At 35.3% G+C, this 20,894-nt stretch overlaps 4 protein-coding genes and 1 long non-coding RNA gene across 5 annotated transcripts; 2 read left to right on the top strand and 3 right to left on the bottom strand.

The window, feature by feature from the left end:
• Positions 1 to 3,084: 3,084 nt before the first annotated feature.
• On the bottom strand, positions 3,085 to 5,945 carry ecd (ecdysoneless cell cycle regulator). The gene is made up of 3 exons (XM_089731495.1): positions 5,298 to 5,945; positions 4,757 to 4,959; positions 3,085 to 4,366 (listed from the first exon to the last, which is right to left on the bottom strand). The coding sequence occupies exons 1-3, from the start codon at positions 5,509 to 5,511 to the stop codon at positions 3,092 to 3,094; spliced, it is 1,692 nt and encodes a 563-aa protein (XP_089587621.1). The 5' UTR covers positions 5,512 to 5,945; the 3' UTR covers positions 3,085 to 3,091.
• A 720-nt stretch (positions 5,946 to 6,665) lies between these two features.
• LOC114243720 (U6 snRNA phosphodiesterase 1) lies at positions 6,666 to 10,608 on the top strand. Its single transcript, XM_028175314.2, has 5 exons — positions 6,666 to 6,915; positions 6,996 to 7,141; positions 8,125 to 8,308; positions 8,610 to 8,772; positions 9,344 to 10,608. The coding sequence occupies exons 1-5, from the start codon at positions 6,833 to 6,835 to the stop codon at positions 9,533 to 9,535; spliced, it is 768 nt and encodes a 255-aa protein (XP_028031115.2). The 5' UTR covers positions 6,666 to 6,832; the 3' UTR covers positions 9,536 to 10,608.
• On the bottom strand, positions 8,764 to 9,109 carry LOC149502027 (uncharacterized). Its single transcript, XR_016323889.1, has 2 exons — positions 8,974 to 9,109; positions 8,764 to 8,936 (listed from the first exon to the last, which is right to left on the bottom strand). It is a non-coding gene; the product is annotated as an uncharacterized LOC149502027 (long non-coding RNA).
• On the top strand, positions 9,557 to 10,910 carry ZC3H3 (zinc finger CCCH domain-containing protein 3). Its single transcript, XM_089731494.1, has one exon. The coding sequence runs from the start codon at positions 9,557 to 9,559 to the stop codon at positions 10,769 to 10,771; it is 1,215 nt and encodes a 404-aa protein (XP_089587620.1). The 3' UTR covers positions 10,772 to 10,910.
• On the bottom strand, positions 10,864 to 19,900 carry LOC114243718 (tether containing UBX domain for GLUT4). Its single transcript, XM_028175311.2, has 8 exons — positions 18,981 to 19,900; positions 18,322 to 18,514; positions 17,712 to 17,931; positions 15,968 to 16,346; positions 15,696 to 15,890; positions 11,775 to 11,940; positions 11,243 to 11,426; positions 10,864 to 11,113 (listed from the first exon to the last, which is right to left on the bottom strand). The coding sequence occupies exons 1-8, from the start codon at positions 19,059 to 19,061 to the stop codon at positions 11,014 to 11,016; spliced, it is 1,518 nt and encodes a 505-aa protein (XP_028031112.2). The 5' UTR covers positions 19,062 to 19,900; the 3' UTR covers positions 10,864 to 11,013.
• Between the last annotated feature and the right edge of the window lie 994 nt (positions 19,901 to 20,894).

Genomic DNA, 20,894 nt, shown 5'->3' with positions numbered 1-20,894 from the left:
AACAGTTTCTACTTACGTTTAGGATTTCTTTGAATTCGCGCCTTCACAGCTTTTATCACTGCTGGAGTCCTAACAGACCGAGGGCGACCACTTCTTGACCTGTCATCTACACTAGAGTCTTCATTGTATCGTTTGATGGTACGATAAACGAATCCTTTGGTTATATTCAAATTTTTCAGTATGTTAAAAATTTGAATTGGCGCGTAACCGCAACGATGCAACGCAATAACTGCAACACGGTCTTCTTTAAGCGTCCACTCCATATTTAAAAATGAGTAAAATTCTAAAAGTATACCTTTTTTATTTTCATGAACAATTCGAAATTCGAATTCAATAAACTTTTTTGTGGCCAGCATTCTAAAAGAAAAGTTTTTACTGTGTGACAATACTTATGACCTGACTAGGTATATATTTATTCGTTCCATCCATTTAATCAGTTTGCCGACATCCATCCAAATGTATGGATTTATCGGTTCCGTTTATACTATAGGGTAGTAGACGAAGCATCAAGTTTGATTAAGTGGGATAACGGTCATAGGCCCGGATTGACTTAAGAGATTCCTGAGCTCGGGGTAAGTTTGATGCGGCGGAAGAAATCCTCCACATTGATTTGGTAAGATAAGTTGCTTATCGCGTTGGACAAGTTATTTGACAGTATTTCTATGGATTCGACGGTGTCCTTCGGGGATGGGGAAGGGTCCGGGCTGTAAGGAAGGATTAGAGAGGCATCTGCCAAGCTACTGCTCAATTTCTACATATGCACCATGGTCCTCGTGACCGGGTCTGGGATGCACGGACGGCCGAGCTGCATGACGACAGGTCGGTGGTCGGAGTTGAGCTCTGACATTACTTCGATAAAATGCAAGCGCAGAGTTACGTTATTAAGCAGTTCCAGATCGGTGGCGCTCGGACGATGAGCTATATATAGGAGAAGTGAGTCGGGGTTGGAAGGCCGATGATTTCGAAGGAATTCTAATGAGAGTATCCTGGCACTTCTTTTCATGGTGCCTGTTATTTTTTGTTACTATACCTAGTCCAGCCCTAAGTTCTGTTACAAATGAAAATGCATTTTTTTAATGAAGTGTTGTAATATTATTAAAATTTATACCTACATATTTATTAAAGTTTCATGAAAAAATAAATAAAATATTCAGTTCGAAATGACCACCTTTGGCTTTTATTTTGGCGAAGAATCTATGGATTTACGCACTGTTTCTAAGGGAAATTTCGTCACTGCTTGTTCCAAAAAATGTTTAAGAGACTCAATGTCGCCGTGTCTTTTAAAGCAGGTCATGTCCTCTAAAACCGACAATAATTTGAAGTCTAAGGGGTTGAGGGCTAGATGAGGGGCCAGTCTTCAGCTCTTATAAAGTCCGGAGCGTTGGTTGCCAGGCATGGGTAGTTCGTGCCTTGTGACCAGGTGCAGAGTCCCACTGGAAAGTACGCGGTATACTTTTTAAAAGTGTATTGCTGGGAGGTTTCGCAACACGATCCAAGATTGTACCTTTTTTTTTTTTTTTTTTTCCACAGGAGAAAATCGCCAGATCCCCACCCGCGCGGCAGGTGGGGTATGTGGGAGTTGAACCTCACTAAAAACTCCTGCCGCTCACAACCGGCGCCCTACCTCGGACCGGGCCGGAGCCCAGTCGGGGCTATTGAAACTGCGGGACAGGGTTGATGCAGAGCACATTACATCCATCCCACCGTCCCAAAGACTGTATCTTGATACACTTTAGCTGAAGTTTTCACTCCTTTTTCACGAAAATGTGGTTTTGTGAAGTCACGCCCCACGTTGTACTTTTCCGACCACTAGAGCAGCATCTTTAGAACTGTGAGCGTACATTTATCATTTTGCATATTGTAGTGTTCTTCAATCGTGAACATTTTTTCATCGGTAAAGAGAATATTTCTGAGCCTTTCACCTGCGTATCGCGAAAGAAGGCGTATTGACCGATCCACTACTTTGAGAAAAAAGAAAAAGAAAAAATATTGATTTAGGGTATGTCCTGTATATCGACGATAAGCACCGAGCTTCAGGTCTTGTTTTATAATACGCGACAGTCCTAGCGGAAATCTTCATTTTTCGCTATTGCGAGCAAAAAATCTTATTAGATTAGATATTATTAGATTTTTAATATTTTTATTTTTTTATATTATTATTATGATATTAATTTATGATATTATTATTTTTTTACCACATTATTAGATTTTTTGCTTCCTAATGGGGTTTCGACGAACTCTGGTTTTAACAGCATTAACAGCCTTTGTAGTTCCAACAGCACGCTGCCACCCCGATCTTTTCTGGTCTTCGACAGACGAAGTTTTGTTGTATCTGTGATAGTCAAATACAGCTGAGACCACGCTTTTGAAGTGTCTGGAATATGACCGACGGCTCTATACTACTACTACTTTTACAACTACTACTAATTTTACAACTACTACTACTTTTACAACTACCACTACTACTACTTTGTACAAGGCGATCACTGAAATCCTATATTTTCTTTAACACATAGGGTGCTTAACACCATAATGTAATTTGATAAAAAAAAAAAATTCTATTCTATAAAAAATTTCTAAGATTTCTTAACATTCCGACGTTTGGCGCTTCGGCGAAAGCCATTTAATCTTTGAATTTGGTTAGTTTTATATCTTTCACGTTAAGCCTTTATAAAAATGTTTAAGTAGGCACTGTAGAGATACCTACTAAGATTTTTAGTTTTTAAAATCTAACATTCTCTTTTTTTGGGCCGAGGTGGAATTTCCTACTTGATAGCCTCCTCGTGCTGAGGAGGCACGCAAATTATTTCCCAGTCAACGCGACAGTCGCTGCAGATAGAAGGTAGTGTTTAAGGACCCACTTATTTGACTATCTTTCATTTTTCGTTCCGGACATGACATGGTAAAGCTCCCTCTCGTGCGGCCTTCTGTTGAACTCTCATAAATCGACCATCACCTTTGAAGACTCGTCCCAGCTGGGTGCTAATGCATTAAGACAACATGGTTGTCTATAGACTCCAATATCCACTATACACTGACAAGCTTTGAATTATTCAACCCATGAAGGCCAATAAAACAAATCACTAAGTTATTATGTTTTATTATCATCATCATCATCATCTGAGTCTAATAATTCTGTTTTTCTAAGGCCTATTGACTGTAGTAGATTACTGGAAGGACCAGATGCAGCTTTTTCTTCTTTAATACTTTGCAAGAAATTTTGTAAAATATTTTTCTGATTGTGTAATGAGTCTATATCAACATTAACCAGTTTAGATTTCATTTCTTCTTCTAATTCTTCCGTAATATCTCCATTTTCGGAAATACAATCTTCATCATCTAATAAATCTGACTCTTCTTGCACATCATTTTGATTCATAGTCAATAATCCCAAAAACTTCTCAATGCAAGATTGAAATTCATCTGCCTCAAATTCAATAGTATTATTATCAGTATATTCTGATTCAATCCCCTCAAAGTTTGAAGTATTATTTAGAAAATTATTAAGGTCCTTTGTTATTGACTCTGGAGTAATTTCACTTTTTACTGTAAATTTAGATTTTTGGCCATAGCGTGAATTTAATGTATTATTTAACTCATCAGGATGAATGGTCATCCAGTCATCGCTATCATCTGGGAAATCCAAATTTGTACTATTATTTTTTATATTTTCCATTTCTTGAGTGAAATTTTCTGAACTTAGTGTTTTTGCAATATTGTAAGATGCATTAGAACTTACTGAGCATTCAGTATTTAAGAAATAATCCTTAGCTTTTTCTAAAAGCTGTTGATAATCCCTAGAACCCTCTAAATTACCTTTAAAATAACCATTGTTCCTTAAAGTAGCAATAAATTTATTATATGCATTGGTTAAAAAAACCTCATTTGATGAGTTGGTTATAATTTGATAACCATAGGAAATTTTCAAACCAAGTAAAGTGCTTTTATCATTTGTGGATTTTTTTTTACTAAAATGTTTAATAGGTTTTGACTGCATCAATATTGCATACAATAACTTAGTAAACTTCACTGGAACATCCACTAAATTTTCATAATTAATCACAGGACAGGACTTAGATTCTTCATGATTACAATAGGCATTAATAAAGTTAGCAATGTATTGAGGTTCAAGTTTCAGTAAAGTAGCGACATCTATTGGAATTCTAACAACTGATGTATGGAAATAATCACTTAAATGTTTAGAAAACTTCTCAATTCTTAACGATATAGCATTTTCAATTTCATGTGTTGACTTAGTGTCTTTATTGATTTCCAAGTATTTTAATGCTTCTGATATTTCTAACTTCTCATCTATACTTGCCACATGTGGAGGTATTATATGTAAATTGTTGTTGTAAATGAACACCTGAAAAAATGATGTGTATATTAAGTACAAATATTTTATTCTCAAGCATTAGTGATTTTATGAATGTATGTTGTATGATTTAAAAACTTACTTTATCTGAAATTGAATGAAAACTCAGTATGAAAATCATCTTGACAAATGCATTTTTATATTATTTATATTTTAAATTAAAGCCAATGATTTCATATCTATTCCATAAGTTGATGAATGTCAATTAATGTAGATTACTCTAAACAGGCAAAACTCAATCTATTATGTATAAACTGGATATACTGGTATAAATTGGAATGGAGATCAGAAAGAATTCTAAGTGATAGCTAATGCCTTGAGACTGCCAAAAATCTCTTATTGTATAATAGCTGTCCTACCCTCATATCACACAACACTTACTCTATTTTCTGTAGTATTTGAATTTGCCCATGAAGGCAAATAATTTGCAGCTTCTATTAATAAAAATTCACCATCACTGTCTTTAATTTGTACAACTATGTTAGTGTATAACTTTGTTATATTTTTTACAAGGTAAACTATGAACCATTCATCTTCAATATTATCACCAAAACATGTTACACTAATTAAATGCATAGGATAGTCTGAAAAAAAAAGATGAAATAAAATAACATTTAATTGATTAATAACCTTTCTAAAATTATAAAAAACAAGCATTAAATTTCAACAAAGGCTTTTTCAAGTTAATGTGTATAAAACAAGTGTCTTCAATTATGATCAGTTTGTTTGTCTCTTTGTATCTTTGGTTTATATAATTTCTCAATTAATATAATATTTTATTGTTTCAGTCGCTCTCTGCAAAAACAATGGTTAATGGGTTTTGTTTTTTTATTCTCTACAAACAGGATAGGATTAACTTATTTTTAAAACGGTGTATAAAATTTTCTTCTGATATTTTGTATGTACTACTACTTGTACTCACTGTGTAGATTTTTATTCTCATAAACTGGTAGAAAGACTTTGAAAACATCTCTATGCCAGATGTAATCTTTTGACAAAGTTAAGATTGTTTCATTGATTTGGTCACACAATGGCACCCATTGTGATCTTTCAAGCAATGATAAAGAATAAAACGTGCAATATACGGTATCTTCGTGTAATGGTTCAGAAAAAACTGCATTTTTATTGAAAGACATTTCTTCAAGCAAAAATAAATTTCAATGTTATTCTTGGTTATTCGGCCTAGCGTGCTATTTTTTTTAAGGGATTTTATGACCTGGTAACTATAACCTTTAGGTCATGTCTAATTTTAATTTATAGTCTTATTTTATGAAAAAATGATAATATGGAGTGAAATTAAATGAAATGAGATGAGGTGATATGGTATGAAATATAATCTCAGTAAAATGGTGGTCATTTACTAAGGCTTTTTCAGTGGACTTTTTGGAGGATCCCGAGAAGTTACGTTCAGCGGCTTTATGTCATTTTCCCACATTTGTGCACTTTCACAGATACTAAACAGTTAATAAACCACCATTATTACACATTTAAATACTAAATAGACAAAATAAAACAAATCATACAACTTCACTCCTCGCGTTCCCGCCAAAAAGTCCACTAGCATACTAAAAAAAACTCGGTAAATGACCACCATTTTACTGAGATTATAGTTCATCCCACATCATCTCATCTCATCTCATTTTATTTCATCCCAGTTGATTAATGTCTCAAATTAATCATCTTTTTTTTTTATTGCTTAGATGGGTGGACGAGCTCACAGCCCACCTGGTGGTAGGTGGTTTTTGGAGCCCATAGATATCTACAACATAAATGCGCCACCCACCTCGACATATAAGTTCTAAGATCTCAGTACAGTTACAACGGCTGCCCTACCCTTCAGACCGAAACGCATTACTGCTTCACGGCAGAAATATGTAAGGCGGTGGTACCTACCCGCGCGGACTCCCAAGACGTCCTACCATCAGTAAATTCATTTATTTCATTTCACTCGATATTATCATCACTACATAGTTTATAACAAAAACGCTTTCTCTATCCCTATATCCCCATGTATGCTTAAATCTTTAAAACTATTTATACGTAACGGATTTTGATGAGGTTTTTTTAAATAAATAGAGTGATTGAAGAGGAAGGCTTATATGTATAATAACATCCATTAAATAGTGGAGAAAACAATAATAAATTACAGTTTCCGAAGCGAAGCGAGGGCAGGTCGCTAGTTTTTCATAAAAATAAGAATATAAATTAAACATGACATGACCTAAAAGTGTTACTTACCAGGTCATAAAGTCCATTAAAAAATCCATGCGTAGATTATACAGTTAATTTTTGAGTGTGACTTCCATGTTTTTATCGCATACTTTTAGTTTTGTCCCTAGCTCTAATATATTAAGTGTATAATCTATGACTTGATATTTAGGATTATGATTTCTGTCGCCTTTCGTCGCTTGTGTTTAAATACTATTTGACCTTCACTGCTGCTTGTCAATTAAACTCATGTCTTGTCTGTCGTATATCAACGATTACGGATCTGATTCAACGAATAGTGACAGTGAAACTGAACAACATCTGTACAAAAGGTCATACTACCTGCAATAATATTTGATTTTTGATCATTTTTTATCAACATATTCCTGATAATAAACTTTATTTGTTTCAGAGTGAAATTACCAGTTCCAGATCTCAGTCGTGTGCGAATAGTTTTAACTGAAGAAACACACATAGACGATCATCAAAAACATAAAGGCCGAAAACGTTCTTTTCCACATGTAAGAGGAAACTGGGCTACTTTCGTCTATGTGCAATGTATGTAAAGATTTTATAGGAAAAGATTTCTTTTATTGCTTAGTTGGGTGGACGAGCTCACAGCCCACCTGGTGTTAAGTGGTTACTGGAATCCATAGACATCTACAACGCAAATGCGCCACCCACTTTGAGATATAAGTTCTAAGGTCTCAGTATGGTTACAACGGCTGTCCAACCCTTCAAACCGAAACGTATTACTGCTTCACGGCAGAAATAGGCAGGTTGGTGGTACCTACCCGAGCGGACTCACAAGACATCCTACCACCAGTAATTATGCAAATTATGATTTTGCAGGTTTGATTTTTATTACACGATGTTATTCCTTCACTGTGGAAATCAATAATGAATATTTGTGTTTTGTTCTAAGCCTAATAAGTTGCATAAGATGGCAGGACAAGGTTTGATCATATGCAAGTCTACAACAAATGCCTATTTCTGCTGCAAAGCAGTCAGGAATCCAGCTTAATAGGTTAGCCATTATTTCTACCTAATTAAGATGTTGAACTCATGTCTCTGTTGACTTTAAGTCACGAATCAATCATCTAAATTTCTGTGAAACCAAATGGAGAGTGTTTACTTTCAGTATGGAAATTTGTATGTTAGTCAGTTAGATGTGTTTAAATTCAAAATATTTAACAATTGTCAAAAAAGAGTTGCTGAATTCAGTGCTTAGTTATAAAGAATATCTTTAAATAAGTTTCAACTTTCTAATGAATCTCCCTATCTTAAGAAGACAAGCAAAGCATTTTTTATGGAGTTATATTTTTTATGTATAAATCCAGAATGTTTATTTTTTTCATTAGATAAACATTACTGCTACAAAATAGGTTTTTGTGATTGGCGACTGCCTTAAATGTAAACACCACCAAATATTATTTTACTGGTTACACCTCTGTAATAAAGTAAATAACGAATGGATGTTTATTGTGGAATTAAAACTGTTTTGTTTTGAGACATGATTGAATTTTTCTATTCTATTTCAGATCCTAATGATGACTTCGTTAATAAATTGAGTAGAAAAGTATTAGATGCCTTAACAGAATCATCTCATACATGGCATAAATGTGAAAATCTCCACATTACTTTATCAAAAACAGTTGTCCTTAATTATCATTGGATAGCACCATTTCACAGTTCCTTAAAAAAAACCTTAACAAATATAAAATGGTGAGTTGATTAGTTTATACTCGCAAATGAACAACTAGGTAGTTAAGCTTAACAACAAAGCTCTTAACAATGTGATTTGTTGTTTTGAAAATTTCCAAATTAAAATTAAATAATCAACTGTGAAAATACTTTTCAACTTGCTCATATATAACTTTTTATTATTTGCATAGACTTTTTGTCACTGGAGCCTACAAATTAATAAGTTGAAATATAATAATAACTATACATTTGGACAGTAAATACGTACATGTTATCCTTTAAAGTTTACTAAAACATTCAAAATCCATTTTTTTTTTTATAGTTTTGAACTTGAATTTGATGAGCTGCAAGTATTGTGTAATGAAGATAAATCTAGGACATTTGTTGTGTTGAAAACAAATCGTTTTAGTCATAAGCACTTTTTTGCTATAACTAAGAAGGTTGATGAAATATTGAGTGAATTTAAACTACCAAAATTTTATGATGTAGGTATACTTTTTATTTTTTAATTATTTATGAATACACTGCTTACCTAGTTCTGCAATGATTACTGGAGCCTTTATGATGTCCAGATAGGCCTGGGTAGAAGCTTACTATTTCTATTTAGTGTATTTTTATATTGTTATACATAAATATGCTTTTGAGATAACTTTACCATGGATGGCAATACCATACATAGAGGAAACCTTAGGAATGAGAATTATTTATGACCTGTGCAATTTTTATTAGTGAACTCACTTTCAACAAGTCTTTATTATGGTATAAAAAGGAGATGCCGATGCCTAGCGGTGGGTTTCAAAGTGCTGAAGATGATGATGATGATAATGTTACATGCTCTTTGCCTAGCATTAAATGGGTCTTCATATAAATATCAGTCACTATGTGGATGGAATTAACTAACTGAATACTAAAAACACCTAAAAACTATTCTAAACTATTCTTTTTTTAGCTTTTTAGGTGTATCAATATTCACATTATGTTAATGTTACAATAAATTTTAATGTTATTAATTATTTATGTTTAAATGTGTATATAATGTTTATACTGTTTTTATAGGAACCTTCTTTCCACATGAGCATACTTTGGACTAATGGGGATAAAGAGACAGAGACTAATGGTGCTCTTGACAAATTCAATCAAATCTTGACACCAGATTTTCAGGAATTAGCAAAAAATATTTTTATTGATAAAGTTTACTGTAAAAGCGGAAATAAGACATTTCAGTACCATTTACCATCAGATCGATAAAAATAATATATTTGATAAAAAATGAGTGCTTCCAAAGATAATAGTATCAAAAAAGTGTACATTAACCCTAATTTTACGGCCACTTCCATAGTCAATAAAAACATGCTCTTGAACAAAAACTTCATGTATGTAAATCGTCAATTTTCTAATCTAAGAGAAAATGAAACCAAAAAAAAAATCTTTGTTAATCCAAACTTCATGAGATCTGCTCCTAGACTTGAATGTAATCCGATATCTATTGAAAATAGCGACGTAAAAAAAATATACGAGTGTAATATTGATGAAAATATTTCGTTAAAAAAACCAGCAGATATTCCAGTAACAGTAACAGATAATAGAGTAGTTACCTCTCGTTACAGTTTAATACGCAACAAGAATAAAAATATAAAGGAGAATTTAAATTCAAAAACAAATACATTTAAATTGAATAAGTATAAATCTGTCCCTTTTACTGATATAAGAAGACGCACTGTGGATATTCAAAATTCTTATGTAGTTTCAAGTCTACCAAAATTATGCAATATCCATTTAAATAAAATTGGATCTGGCAATTTGAACTTATCCAAAACTAAATACAACGAAATTAACAAAAACATTGGTAGTGTTTCGAAAAAATTGTGTAACAGAAGAAAAATCTTTATTGAATCTAGTAAATTAAGAAAAAACAATATACCGTGCCCTTTGTTCAAAAAATTTGGGAAATGCATACGACAAATAAAAGGAAATTGTAAATTTTTGCATGATAAAAAACATGTGGCCATTTGTCGCAAATTTTTAAAAGGTATTTGTCATGAGGATACTTGTCTATTATCTCACGATATAACAAGTGAGAAGATGCCTACATGTTATTTTTATCTTAAGGGAATGTGCACTAAAGAAAATTGTCCCTATTTACATGTAAAATTAAATAAAAACTCTAAACTATGCTCAGATTTTCTTAAGGGATATTGCGAAAGAGGAACAAAATGTGAATATAGACATGTAAATATTACCAATCAAACAAAAAAACGATTGATGAGGACAAAACAAATAACATTGTTAAAAGTAAAAAATCAACATACGGAAAAACCAAATAAGAATGAAAGTGTTGAAGAAAGTCAAAATGAAAGAAATATGGATTGCAGATACTATCGGGACATTAAACCAAACTTCGAAGATACCAAAGCAGATTGTGGCGTAATAAAACCGATCCGATGTAAGCTAGGAAATCTGCCGTCATTCATTCAGTTTGAGTGAAACTCACTGTTAATTTTATTACGATGTAAATAATAATAATTATTATTAATTATAATTAATATTATGATGAAATAATTTAGTGAACTTCAATGTAAATACCTAATAATCATTTAATCTTGAATAAAAATATTTTGCAACAGTTGAATTTTATTTTCAAATTATTTATTTTAAAGCCATTTAATCAGTACTAAAGTATTTCCACTATCTAAAAGCAGCGAGATGCTTCTACCTGATACAGTTATTTAATTCTTGAACCACTTCGGAACTTTACTGCTTTTAGATGTAGTTGGGGAGTTCGTGTGCGAGTTGTGTATTTCTTCCAACTTTCTCCTACTCGGAGCCCTGTAATTAGTCAAGTATTAAACAATGTGCTTAACTTCTAATTTGACACTTTAAAGTAAGATGGGATTTGTCGAATATTCCTTACATTTTTTTACATTGCATTACATTCCTTAGTAAAATAAATCTTACCGATATTTTGAAGCTAAAATACTAGCAGCATCACTAGTAGTAGTGTTGGAATATATTTCTTTTTTCAAGTATAAGGAATCTGGATTCTCTTCCAACCATTTGAAATGCATATGCACACATGGCACAAACCTGGCTTCAAGTAAAGTCATCTTCGGTTCTAATGTTTCTTTCAGAGGTGTTGTAACTGAAAAGATAATATTCACATTATTTTTTTCAGAATGAAACCAATTATTTAACAGTTAGAGAGGGTAGGTAAAATTTTTCTACATAAACATGTGTCACGTGTTCAAATGATCTCTATAATTAATGAATTTGCATAATTACTAATGGTAGGGCGTATTATGAGCCGTATCATGTTCCTATTTTTGCCGAGACGTACTTAGCTGTTCTAGTTTGAAACCTAAGTATTGCGACTTAAACGTCATGACTCACGATGGATCGCGTGACAGTGCCGTCTATAGATCACGGTAACAACCCACCGTTTTTAGTAAAAAAGCTGTAATTGAAAAAATAATAAATTCGTTTGACTCACAGATATGAAATGGCTTTTCAGGATGCGCTAAATGTTCCTTCAGAAAATTTGTGACATCCTCGATTGTGTCAGTAGGAGCGAAAATACCTTGTAGAATCATATGATCGGGAAATTGAATTCTAACAACGGCATTCTTATATTTGTTTAATTTGACTGTTTCCGAAGTCTGAAAATTATAAACTCATAATCTATACTATCATTTAAATATTAATCTATACTAATATAATATTATAAAGAGGAAAGATTTGTTTGTTTGTTTGTATTGAATAGGCTCTGAAACTACTGAGCCGATTTGAAAAATTCTTTCACTGTTTGGAAGCTACACTATTCTCGAGTGATATAGGATATAATTTTTTTTGAAAAAAATTAGGGTTCCTTACTAAAACTCCAATAATGTAACCCAAGGTGTAAAAAAATTACGTAAAATATTCTTTACATCGCGTGCCCTGCGAAAACTATTGATGATAGAATAAAATAATGTACTACGACTTTGTAGAACACATTATTATTTACAAAAAGTGTCGCGACAGCATATGTCTTACTATTATAGTTATGCCGCAATAAGTGCTCTTTTATTTAAAAAAAATAAAACAACGTCAAATATCGTTGAAAGTTTTGTTAAGGACCCGAGCGGAGCCGGAGCAGGCCGCTTGTTAATATTATAAAGCTGAAGAGTTTGTTTGTTTGTTTGTTTGTTTGAACGCGCTAATCTCAGGAGCTACTGGTCCGATTTGAAAAAATCTTTCAGTGTTAGATAGCTCATTTATTGAGGAAGGCTATATAACAACGAACAATACAAGCGTAGCACCAATAAATAATGTTTCAAAATCGTTTTTTTTTCCTTTTGAGAGCTTCCGCTGCGTGAACTACGGAAACGGTTAAAGTTTCGCTGAATTAATGTATGACAGAATTTTTCTCCTTTAAAAGATCTAAAAAAAGTTCGCGACAGCATATGTGTATAAGTTAAGGTTGGCTCACTATAACGTTTTTTGTGTTAAACAAATTTGTTCTAAAATAAAGCATTTTTTGTGAAAGTGTTTTTATAAAGAATATATTAATCCTTATCCAAATAAATACGTTATTCATTACAACATTGAAAAACCTAAATCACTTCAAGTCTATCACTTTGAAAATATAGGTTTTTCTGGATTTCTCCTGGACCTCATCATCAGATCTTGATGATTACAGGACCATTCGGAAAGTCTACTCTTTCGAACAAAAAAAAAGAAAAAAGAATTATCAGAATCGGTTCAAGCATTTTCGAGAAATCGCTGAATATATCTACATAATTGAAAAAATGATGGTCGAACTGATAACTTCTTCTTTTGAATTCGGTTAAAAAGCGCGATTTCGGTACCTTAAATAGCTCCTTAACATTCTATTAATCAAAAATATTTTAAATTTCTACGTAAAATTTAGTGTTATGCCAAAGTAACTATTCCACGCGGACGAAGTCGCGGGCAAAAGCTAGTAATAACATAATTGTCCAATAATAGATATTGTATACACAAGAAGATTCAAATTAAAATTTACCATAAAGGTGGTTTTATGTGTACAATAGCGAAGGAAATACCACGTCGTTTAATCAAGTCGTAATGGGCATATTTATTTAAGTGTTGGAATTCGACGTACCTACATACGAGGGTTGTTTTCAATAAATAGTGATAATGCGATACATTTTCTTTGGAAAGAACAATCCAGGCGCTTAGTAACAGAAATTGACACAATTAACTTCAGTGCGCCGCGTAGGGCATCGGTGACTCACGTGGCAGTAAAATGGTTAAAAATACAAGTCATTTGATTACGTCGTGTCGGAACGTGTCTTTAAAAATGGATAAAATTGAAGTTCGCGCGGTAACGCCTCTGTTTGAAAAAAATTACTAAGGAGCTGAGACTTGAGAGCAAGTTCATGCTCCTCCATATTCTACAGTTGCGCGTTGGTGTGCAGAGTTCAAGCGATGAATACTTTCATTTACGACGACCACCGCACGGGACGCTCTACATCGGTAGTGACTGAACAAATGATTAGAAAGTTGAAAAAATTGTCTTGGCGGATCGTAGTATTATTGTTTGTTTTATAGCAGAAGAAATTAAGATTTTTATAGGAAGTTTCCATAATATTACACACACCCATTTGGGTATGAAAAAAGTGTCAGCGCGTTGGGTGCCTGACGCGCAGAAACAAACGAGAACTGAGAATTTCACAAAGCTGTTTGCGTTTGTTATAAGAAAACCTTGACCGATTTTTTACTTGATTCAGAACCATGAACGAACCATGGCTTCACGATTATGACTGGGAAACGAAAAAAACAATCCATGACTTGGAGGAGACGTTATCTTTTTTTTTATTGCCTTTGTAGGCAGATGAGCATACCGCCCGAGGCCCACCTGATGGTAAGTGGTCACCGTCGCTCATGGACGTCAGCAAATCCAGGGGCAGATTAAAGCCGCTGCCTACCATTAAGTACTCTCCGCAAGCCTCATTTGAAGAGGGACATGTCATAGCGCTCGGAAAACACCGTGGAGAGGAGTTCATTCCAAAGCCTCTACGCCCCGTCATGACCTATGCAAGTGTAGTGTTCGCTCACGCGGCCCGCATACACTTGAAATCATTCCAAGTCATTCAATCCCGTTTTTGCAGGATAGCCGTCGGAGCCCCGTGGTTCGTCAGGAACGTCGACCTCCATGACGACCTGGACTTAGAGTCCACCAGTAAGTATATGCAGTCGGCGTCAATGCGCCACTTCGATAAAGCGGCACGACACGAGAACGCTCTCATCGTGGCCGCCGGTAACTACATTCCCGATCCTGCGGACAGAATGGAAAGCAGTCGACGTCGCCCAAAACACGTCATCTCGGATCCTCCCGATCCACTAACGGTGCTTCTAGGTACTTCAAGCACCGGTCACCGTTCTCGTCGAACCCGTCGCTTGCGACGAAGGGCTCGACGAGTAAATTAACTCCCAGACACAGCCCACTGAGTTTCTCGCCGGATCTTCTCAGTGGGTCGCGTTTCCGATCCGGTGGTAGATTCTGCGAAGCACGGCTCTTGCTAGGGTTCGTGTTAGCAACGTCATCAGGTTTGAGCCCCGTGAGCTCACCTACAAAAGTTAGGGTTACGCTGACATAGCCTCTCAAGGCTCTCAGCTTAGGTAGGAAAAAAAAAAAAAAAAAAAAACCAAAGCCGGATGGTACGTGGCAAAAAAGATCTTTGGAAATGCACTGTCGATGAACGCAGCGGTTCCGGATAATATGGATCTCCAGAAATTTAAGGCGATTCCATCCGATTTGGATGATTATGGGTTGTTTTTTCTGGGATAGCCAAGGGCTGGTAATGATCGAATACCTTAATCATGGAGCCACTGTTATGAGGCATTGTACGCAGGACATGTTATTTTACGTTAAGTTAAGTGAAGAAGGTACGGCGTGGCAAACTCCCTAAAGTTGTTTTGTTTTACCAATATAATGCCGAGGGCACAAGTCTAGAGTTGCGATAGCTACCATTCAATGAGTTGGCTTCGAATTAATGAAAAACCTACCAAATTCACCGGTTCTAGCTGTGATTTCTATCCATTTCCTCGATTTAAGCAGCATCTAAAGGCCATAAATTTGAAGATGACGACGCACTAGTCGCCGCGGTACACGATTTTTTAAGGGACCAGGAAGACTTTTATAAAAAAAAAGAGAATTTTAGCTTTCGAAAAAAATAATATACTAAGCGTATAAACCTGCAACGTGACGTTGAAGAATAAAATAATATTTAATTAAAGATAATTGCGTCATACTCTATCACTTTTTATTGAATACCCTTAATACATTATTTGTGTTCAGAAATTGACGCGACACAACTATTTTAACTGTTAGTTAAAAAATAAGGTGTAGGTAAATCATGCCACATTACAAATTTAAATTAAAAATTACCTCTTTCTCAACCTCGTCTCGTTTTGTGGACGTCATTAATGGGGTGTTTTCTAACTTTAATCGCTGTTGCTGTAAATCTTTGTACAATTTACGTACTTCCTCAATGGTCAATTCATAGAAATCGTCAGGAAGATCTTCTAAATCATTTTCTATGATTTCTGGTTGTGTGAATACAATAGCTTTTTGTGTACCCAACTAAGGAAAAGAGGCTTGGTAAAAAATATAGATCTAGTTTAGGTTTCTATAAAACAGCAATATTTTAAGTAACTTACAAAATTTACTTCTTCTTCAATTTTAAGTCTCCTTTCTAGAAATTGTTGTGATAGAGATGAAGAAGTATTTCTCCTATTGGAGTCAATTTCTGACATATTCTGAGTGTCTTGTTGAATTTCATCATTTACAACATTTTTATCGAGATTGTTTATTTCTGTTTTGCTGACTTCAGCTATATGCTGCTGTTGTTCTTTGACAATGTTAAGAGTCTTTGCAGTTGGTTCTGACAAGAAATTAATAGGAACAGAGGGTCCTGGCAATGAAATGGATTCATCAAGTGTGTTCTTCTCTAATTGTATGTCACTTCCTTTATTTTGATTTTCCGAATTTTTATTTTCAGATATTGGGCAACGATATACGGCAGACACATTTGCTTGCCTGGAACAAAACAAAAGGGTTCACCTACAATCTATTTGTATGAACTTATAACATGATAACATCGGACTTATCTTTTTTCCCTACCTATTCGCTGGTAGCCTATTCCAGCCCAGACGCCCAGACGGGTAGATGAAGCTCATGGGCTCAACCGGAATGAATTTGTTAACACTTTTTTTTGTGCGGGGGTCCGAACCTCCTACGAGGGAGCATGCGGGGTTTGTGTGACTTGACGGTCTGCAGGTGTTGGGAACAGACCGCGGACCCAAGGATATTTTTTGGGCCCGACCGCACCAAACGACTCAATCTTGCACTCTTACACCCGACGTTCGATCGCCGCCCGGGGTTAGAACCCGGTCGGAGTAGGGCGGTTCCCGCAATCAACACTTTAGTCAAGCTTACGGTGATGCCGGGCCATCGAGGTGATCGTCGACGACCAACGACGCCGGTCTTCGCGGTATGGCGGCCAGTCAGACCGTCCGGGCAATGCCGCTGGTGTTCCGGGATACCCCGCTGGGTCAGCAGAACCAGCCTGTCGGGTCGGAACCCGATAACACCACTGACCAGGTTGCTTTTCCACAGCATGCTTGGCGGCGTCAGTGACGATGGCAATGCGGACTGCCTCCCTTCCTCTTGGTGCCAGGGCGCTTGATTGTAGCGTGCAGCACTGCTCCGACCCCTTCAGGTCGTCCCGTGATCATCACCTGCCTTCTCACAGGGGCTGGAGTCAGACGAACGCCCTCCTCCGATTCCCGGTTCGGCGACGACGGCACGGCGCCGAGAGGGAAGAAGAGCTCTCCCTCTCCCGTTCGGCGGCCTCCTTTTGGTAGATTGTGGATTCGCAGAAGTCGAGCTTCGCCAGCGAGGGCTCGTCGCTTTCGAGCATCGTCGCCACGACGGTCGGCAGCGACCAGTTCGGTCATATTTTCGCAAGTAGGATGCAGCGCTGCTCCGCGAAAGCGGGCAGTATGCGGGCGTGTGGTCTATGATTTTCTCGTCACAGCTACTGCAGACGTAGTACTTCAGCGTCGGTTCCCTGCGAGCGACGAGGCGCACGTACGGCCAAAATAGCTGTGTGCACCTGCGTCGCCTAGTTTGCTAACAGTAGCTCTAGCAAGAATAGTGCTGCTAGCGCAGAATCTACCAGCGATTCGGATACGCGATCCACTGAGAATATCCAGTGAGAAACTCAGTGCGCTAAGTTGTTATCACTAAATGTGACATGATGCAAGAACTGTGAACAGTTTGCAGTGTGTAGTATACCCGTGTATGTATCTAGTTATACTACTAAACTGTTTTTACTGCTAATATGTAGTCAATAATTAACTTAAATAAAATTACTTAACTGTAATTTCAGAACTTTCTTACCTAGCATCTTCTAACTTATTTAGCAGTCTCAGAATGGCCTTGCCTTTTATTAAACCAAGATGTCTTAATGATTTTAATTTGAGAGCATCAACACCGACAACTTCCTGGCGCATATATAAAATACATGGATTTAGCAAGGAGCCAAACTCATTAGGTGCTAATTTCATTATCATATCATATAATGCTATGTTTGGATTAAAATCAGCTGTTCTTCTTTCACCTAAAATAAATAAAAAAACAATTGTAAAAACACTGGTGCTGGTGATCAAGTTAATATATAAAGGGTTTGTGTTTTATGTTACTTCATAAAGAGGCTGGAACTATAAAAATTGTGATCTTCCCCTACCTAAAATATAAAAGTAATATTTTTTCTAATAAATAATGCTTGATTAACACTACTTTTACATTTTAATTGCACATAAATGTAGTTTTCATTGTGCCTATGATTTGTGAAAGTTGAAGGACATACTAGATTTATTATTGTTGTAATGAGTCTGGTAGCGTCTAAATGACATTAGTAGTTCAATTATAACAAAAATATCATGTCCATCAAAAATAGTAGTGTTTCCTTTTTTTTCTTCAGAAAACAGATTCATGTTATTATACTTACCATCTTCTAACATTAAACCAATTGTGACAATTGATTCCTCTCGTCTTGTTTCACACTCAACCATTTCAAGTGTAGCTCTATTTGGCACGTTAGAAAATCTTATGGTTGTTGTTAAATCCATTATCTGATTATGAAACTTCAAGTTGTAGTCTGAAGGTTGGAATCCTTGTTTTTGACATGCATCCTCTAAGATCTAAAATTATATTAATTTGACTAATGAAATCTTGCCACTATTATGATTGATACATTTACACTAATTTGCAATTTAATTTTTATTAATTGGTAATCTTGTAAATTTTTTTTATATCAAATTATTTTAAATTATTATTGTAATGTTAAAAATGGTTCGTCAAGGCTGAAACATCAGTATTAGAATAAATATTATAATCACTACATTACACAGCAGTCATGAAGAACATTTGTGCACGAATTGAATACATTTTTGCATTTTATAATGAATTAATCGAAATAGTACATTTGAATTCAGTGTTTGAGTGTTTTTTTTTAGAAACAAGCATCAAACAAATATTCATAGTTTACCACCAACAAGACAACTGAAATGGAAAGTTATAATAAGCATATTTAGGGGTAGTTTAAAAAACTAAATTTTATAAGTTTTCTGAAAATACTTTTACTTTATAGCATTCCAAATCTAATACCTGTAACATGCTAGTGTCTGGTGTACAATGCACTTTGTGTCTTCTTCCATTGGGTGTTAAAATGATGATATCTTTCGACATTATTTATTTTTGTTGGTTTTATCGTTTTACTAATTGAAATGAAATAATTATTTTACGATCTTCCAAAATATCTACAACTTCCTACATAACCTAAAACTAAAATACAAATGTAACTTTACATTACAAACAACAAGTCATCTGTTTATAATTTTTTATCTGTCCCCAATTTGATTCTCTTTCACCCGTATCTTTAGTCGTTTACACGAGCTTAACTCGACTCGACTCAACCTCCAACGCGCGTTTTGGTATGATTAGTCGTAAAAATAAACTCCACTCAAACGTCCTTGGAAAAATTTCCTAACCGGAGTGAAGTAAGCGAACTGTCAAGTCAAGGTACGTCGCGACGTACCTTAAACGTTCCTCAAGGCTGGTTTTCTATCAATGTCCAATTAGTATGTGGACCGCAAATGGAAATATATGATATTGTTGTGCAATAGCCTGGATCTGTGCATGATTCCGGCATATTTTGATACTTTAATTTTGATAATATTTATTAATAAAGTAAATAGCTCGAGGTTAGACATTTGAAACTCTTTATTTTATTTACCTACATAAGAGTCATATTTTGCTTACTACCTGATAAATAAAGTCAATGCGATTATAAGTTTTATTTATATAATAATAAACTGGTGGTTGTGGAAAAGCACTTCAACAACACGATGCAACCAAAATCACACAAAAGCGGCGAATAAAAATGCAAAGCCGGATCCGAAATCTAAAATAATAATAGGTTAGAAAATAAATAATACACTTTCAGATTTACCGCACGCACACATATTTACGAATAACTCAGCAACCAAAACATCAAACAAGTTCATCTAGTGTCAAACAGCAGCGGCAGCTTGACTTTGACATTAAACAATGACCATAGACTACAGAACTCTATGGGTTTGATGCTAGCTTGATCAAATTTTCATCATTATTACCCCACTCGAGGAATATTGTAATAGTCGACTAAAAATACCAAATTCGAGTAAGTTTGGAGGGAATTCTCGAGCATCATCGGATGAGTTAAGAGTGGAGGACTATTTTACGAAACGTCTAAAGATACGGGCGTGAGCCTCAAATATTAAGTGTATTTTATCTATGCTCTTTGCATGCACAGACTATGTAGGTACTAAGAGATGCATATCATAAGTGTATTTATTATCTATGCTTTATATTAAAAATGTACGTACATCGAAGAAGCAATGGTAATGATTGAGCCCTAAACACGTCATTACGGATCCTCCCAATCCATTAACGGTGCTTTTAGGTACCTCAAGCATCGATCATCGTCCTAGCCGAACCTGTCGCTTGCGACGAAGGGCTCGACGAGTAAATTAATCCATAGACACAGCCCACTGAGTTTCTCGGCGGATCTTCTCAGTGGGTCGCGCTTCCGATCCGGTGGTAGATTCTGCGAAGCACTGCTCTTGCTAGAGTCAGTGTTAGCAACACTCCGGCTTGGGCCCTGCGAGCTCACCTACACGTCAAGGAAAAGGTGAAATAGCCTCTCAAGGTTATCAACATAGGTAGGATAAAAAAAAAACGATTGCAAGAACCCTAAAGAGTCGAGAGCACTATTTTTCTCAGTGGTTTCGTAAGTCAGGCGTTAGTTATCAGTTTGCAAAAATATTTATAGCATGAAGGGAATTATTTCAAAAAATAACAAATCAATTAATAGGTAATTGCTGCTATTTTAATCTACAAATGTATATTCTAAAACTTGGTGTCAAACGTCCTATGAATATTTATAGTTGAACATAATAATAACTACTGATATGCCGATCTAGCTCCACTTTTTCAAAAATGGCATCCAATTTATCCGTAATAGGGCGACCAGAGCGACGT

Source organism: Bombyx mandarina, chromosome 11, assembly GCF_030267445.1.
Source record: "Bombyx mandarina strain Sakado chromosome 11, ASM3026744v2".
Lineage (NCBI taxonomy): Eukaryota > Metazoa > Arthropoda > Insecta > Lepidoptera > Bombycidae > Bombyx > Bombyx mandarina.
The sequence above is the reverse complement of the archived record's forward strand: the minus strand, read 5'-3'. Positions and strand labels throughout refer to the sequence as shown.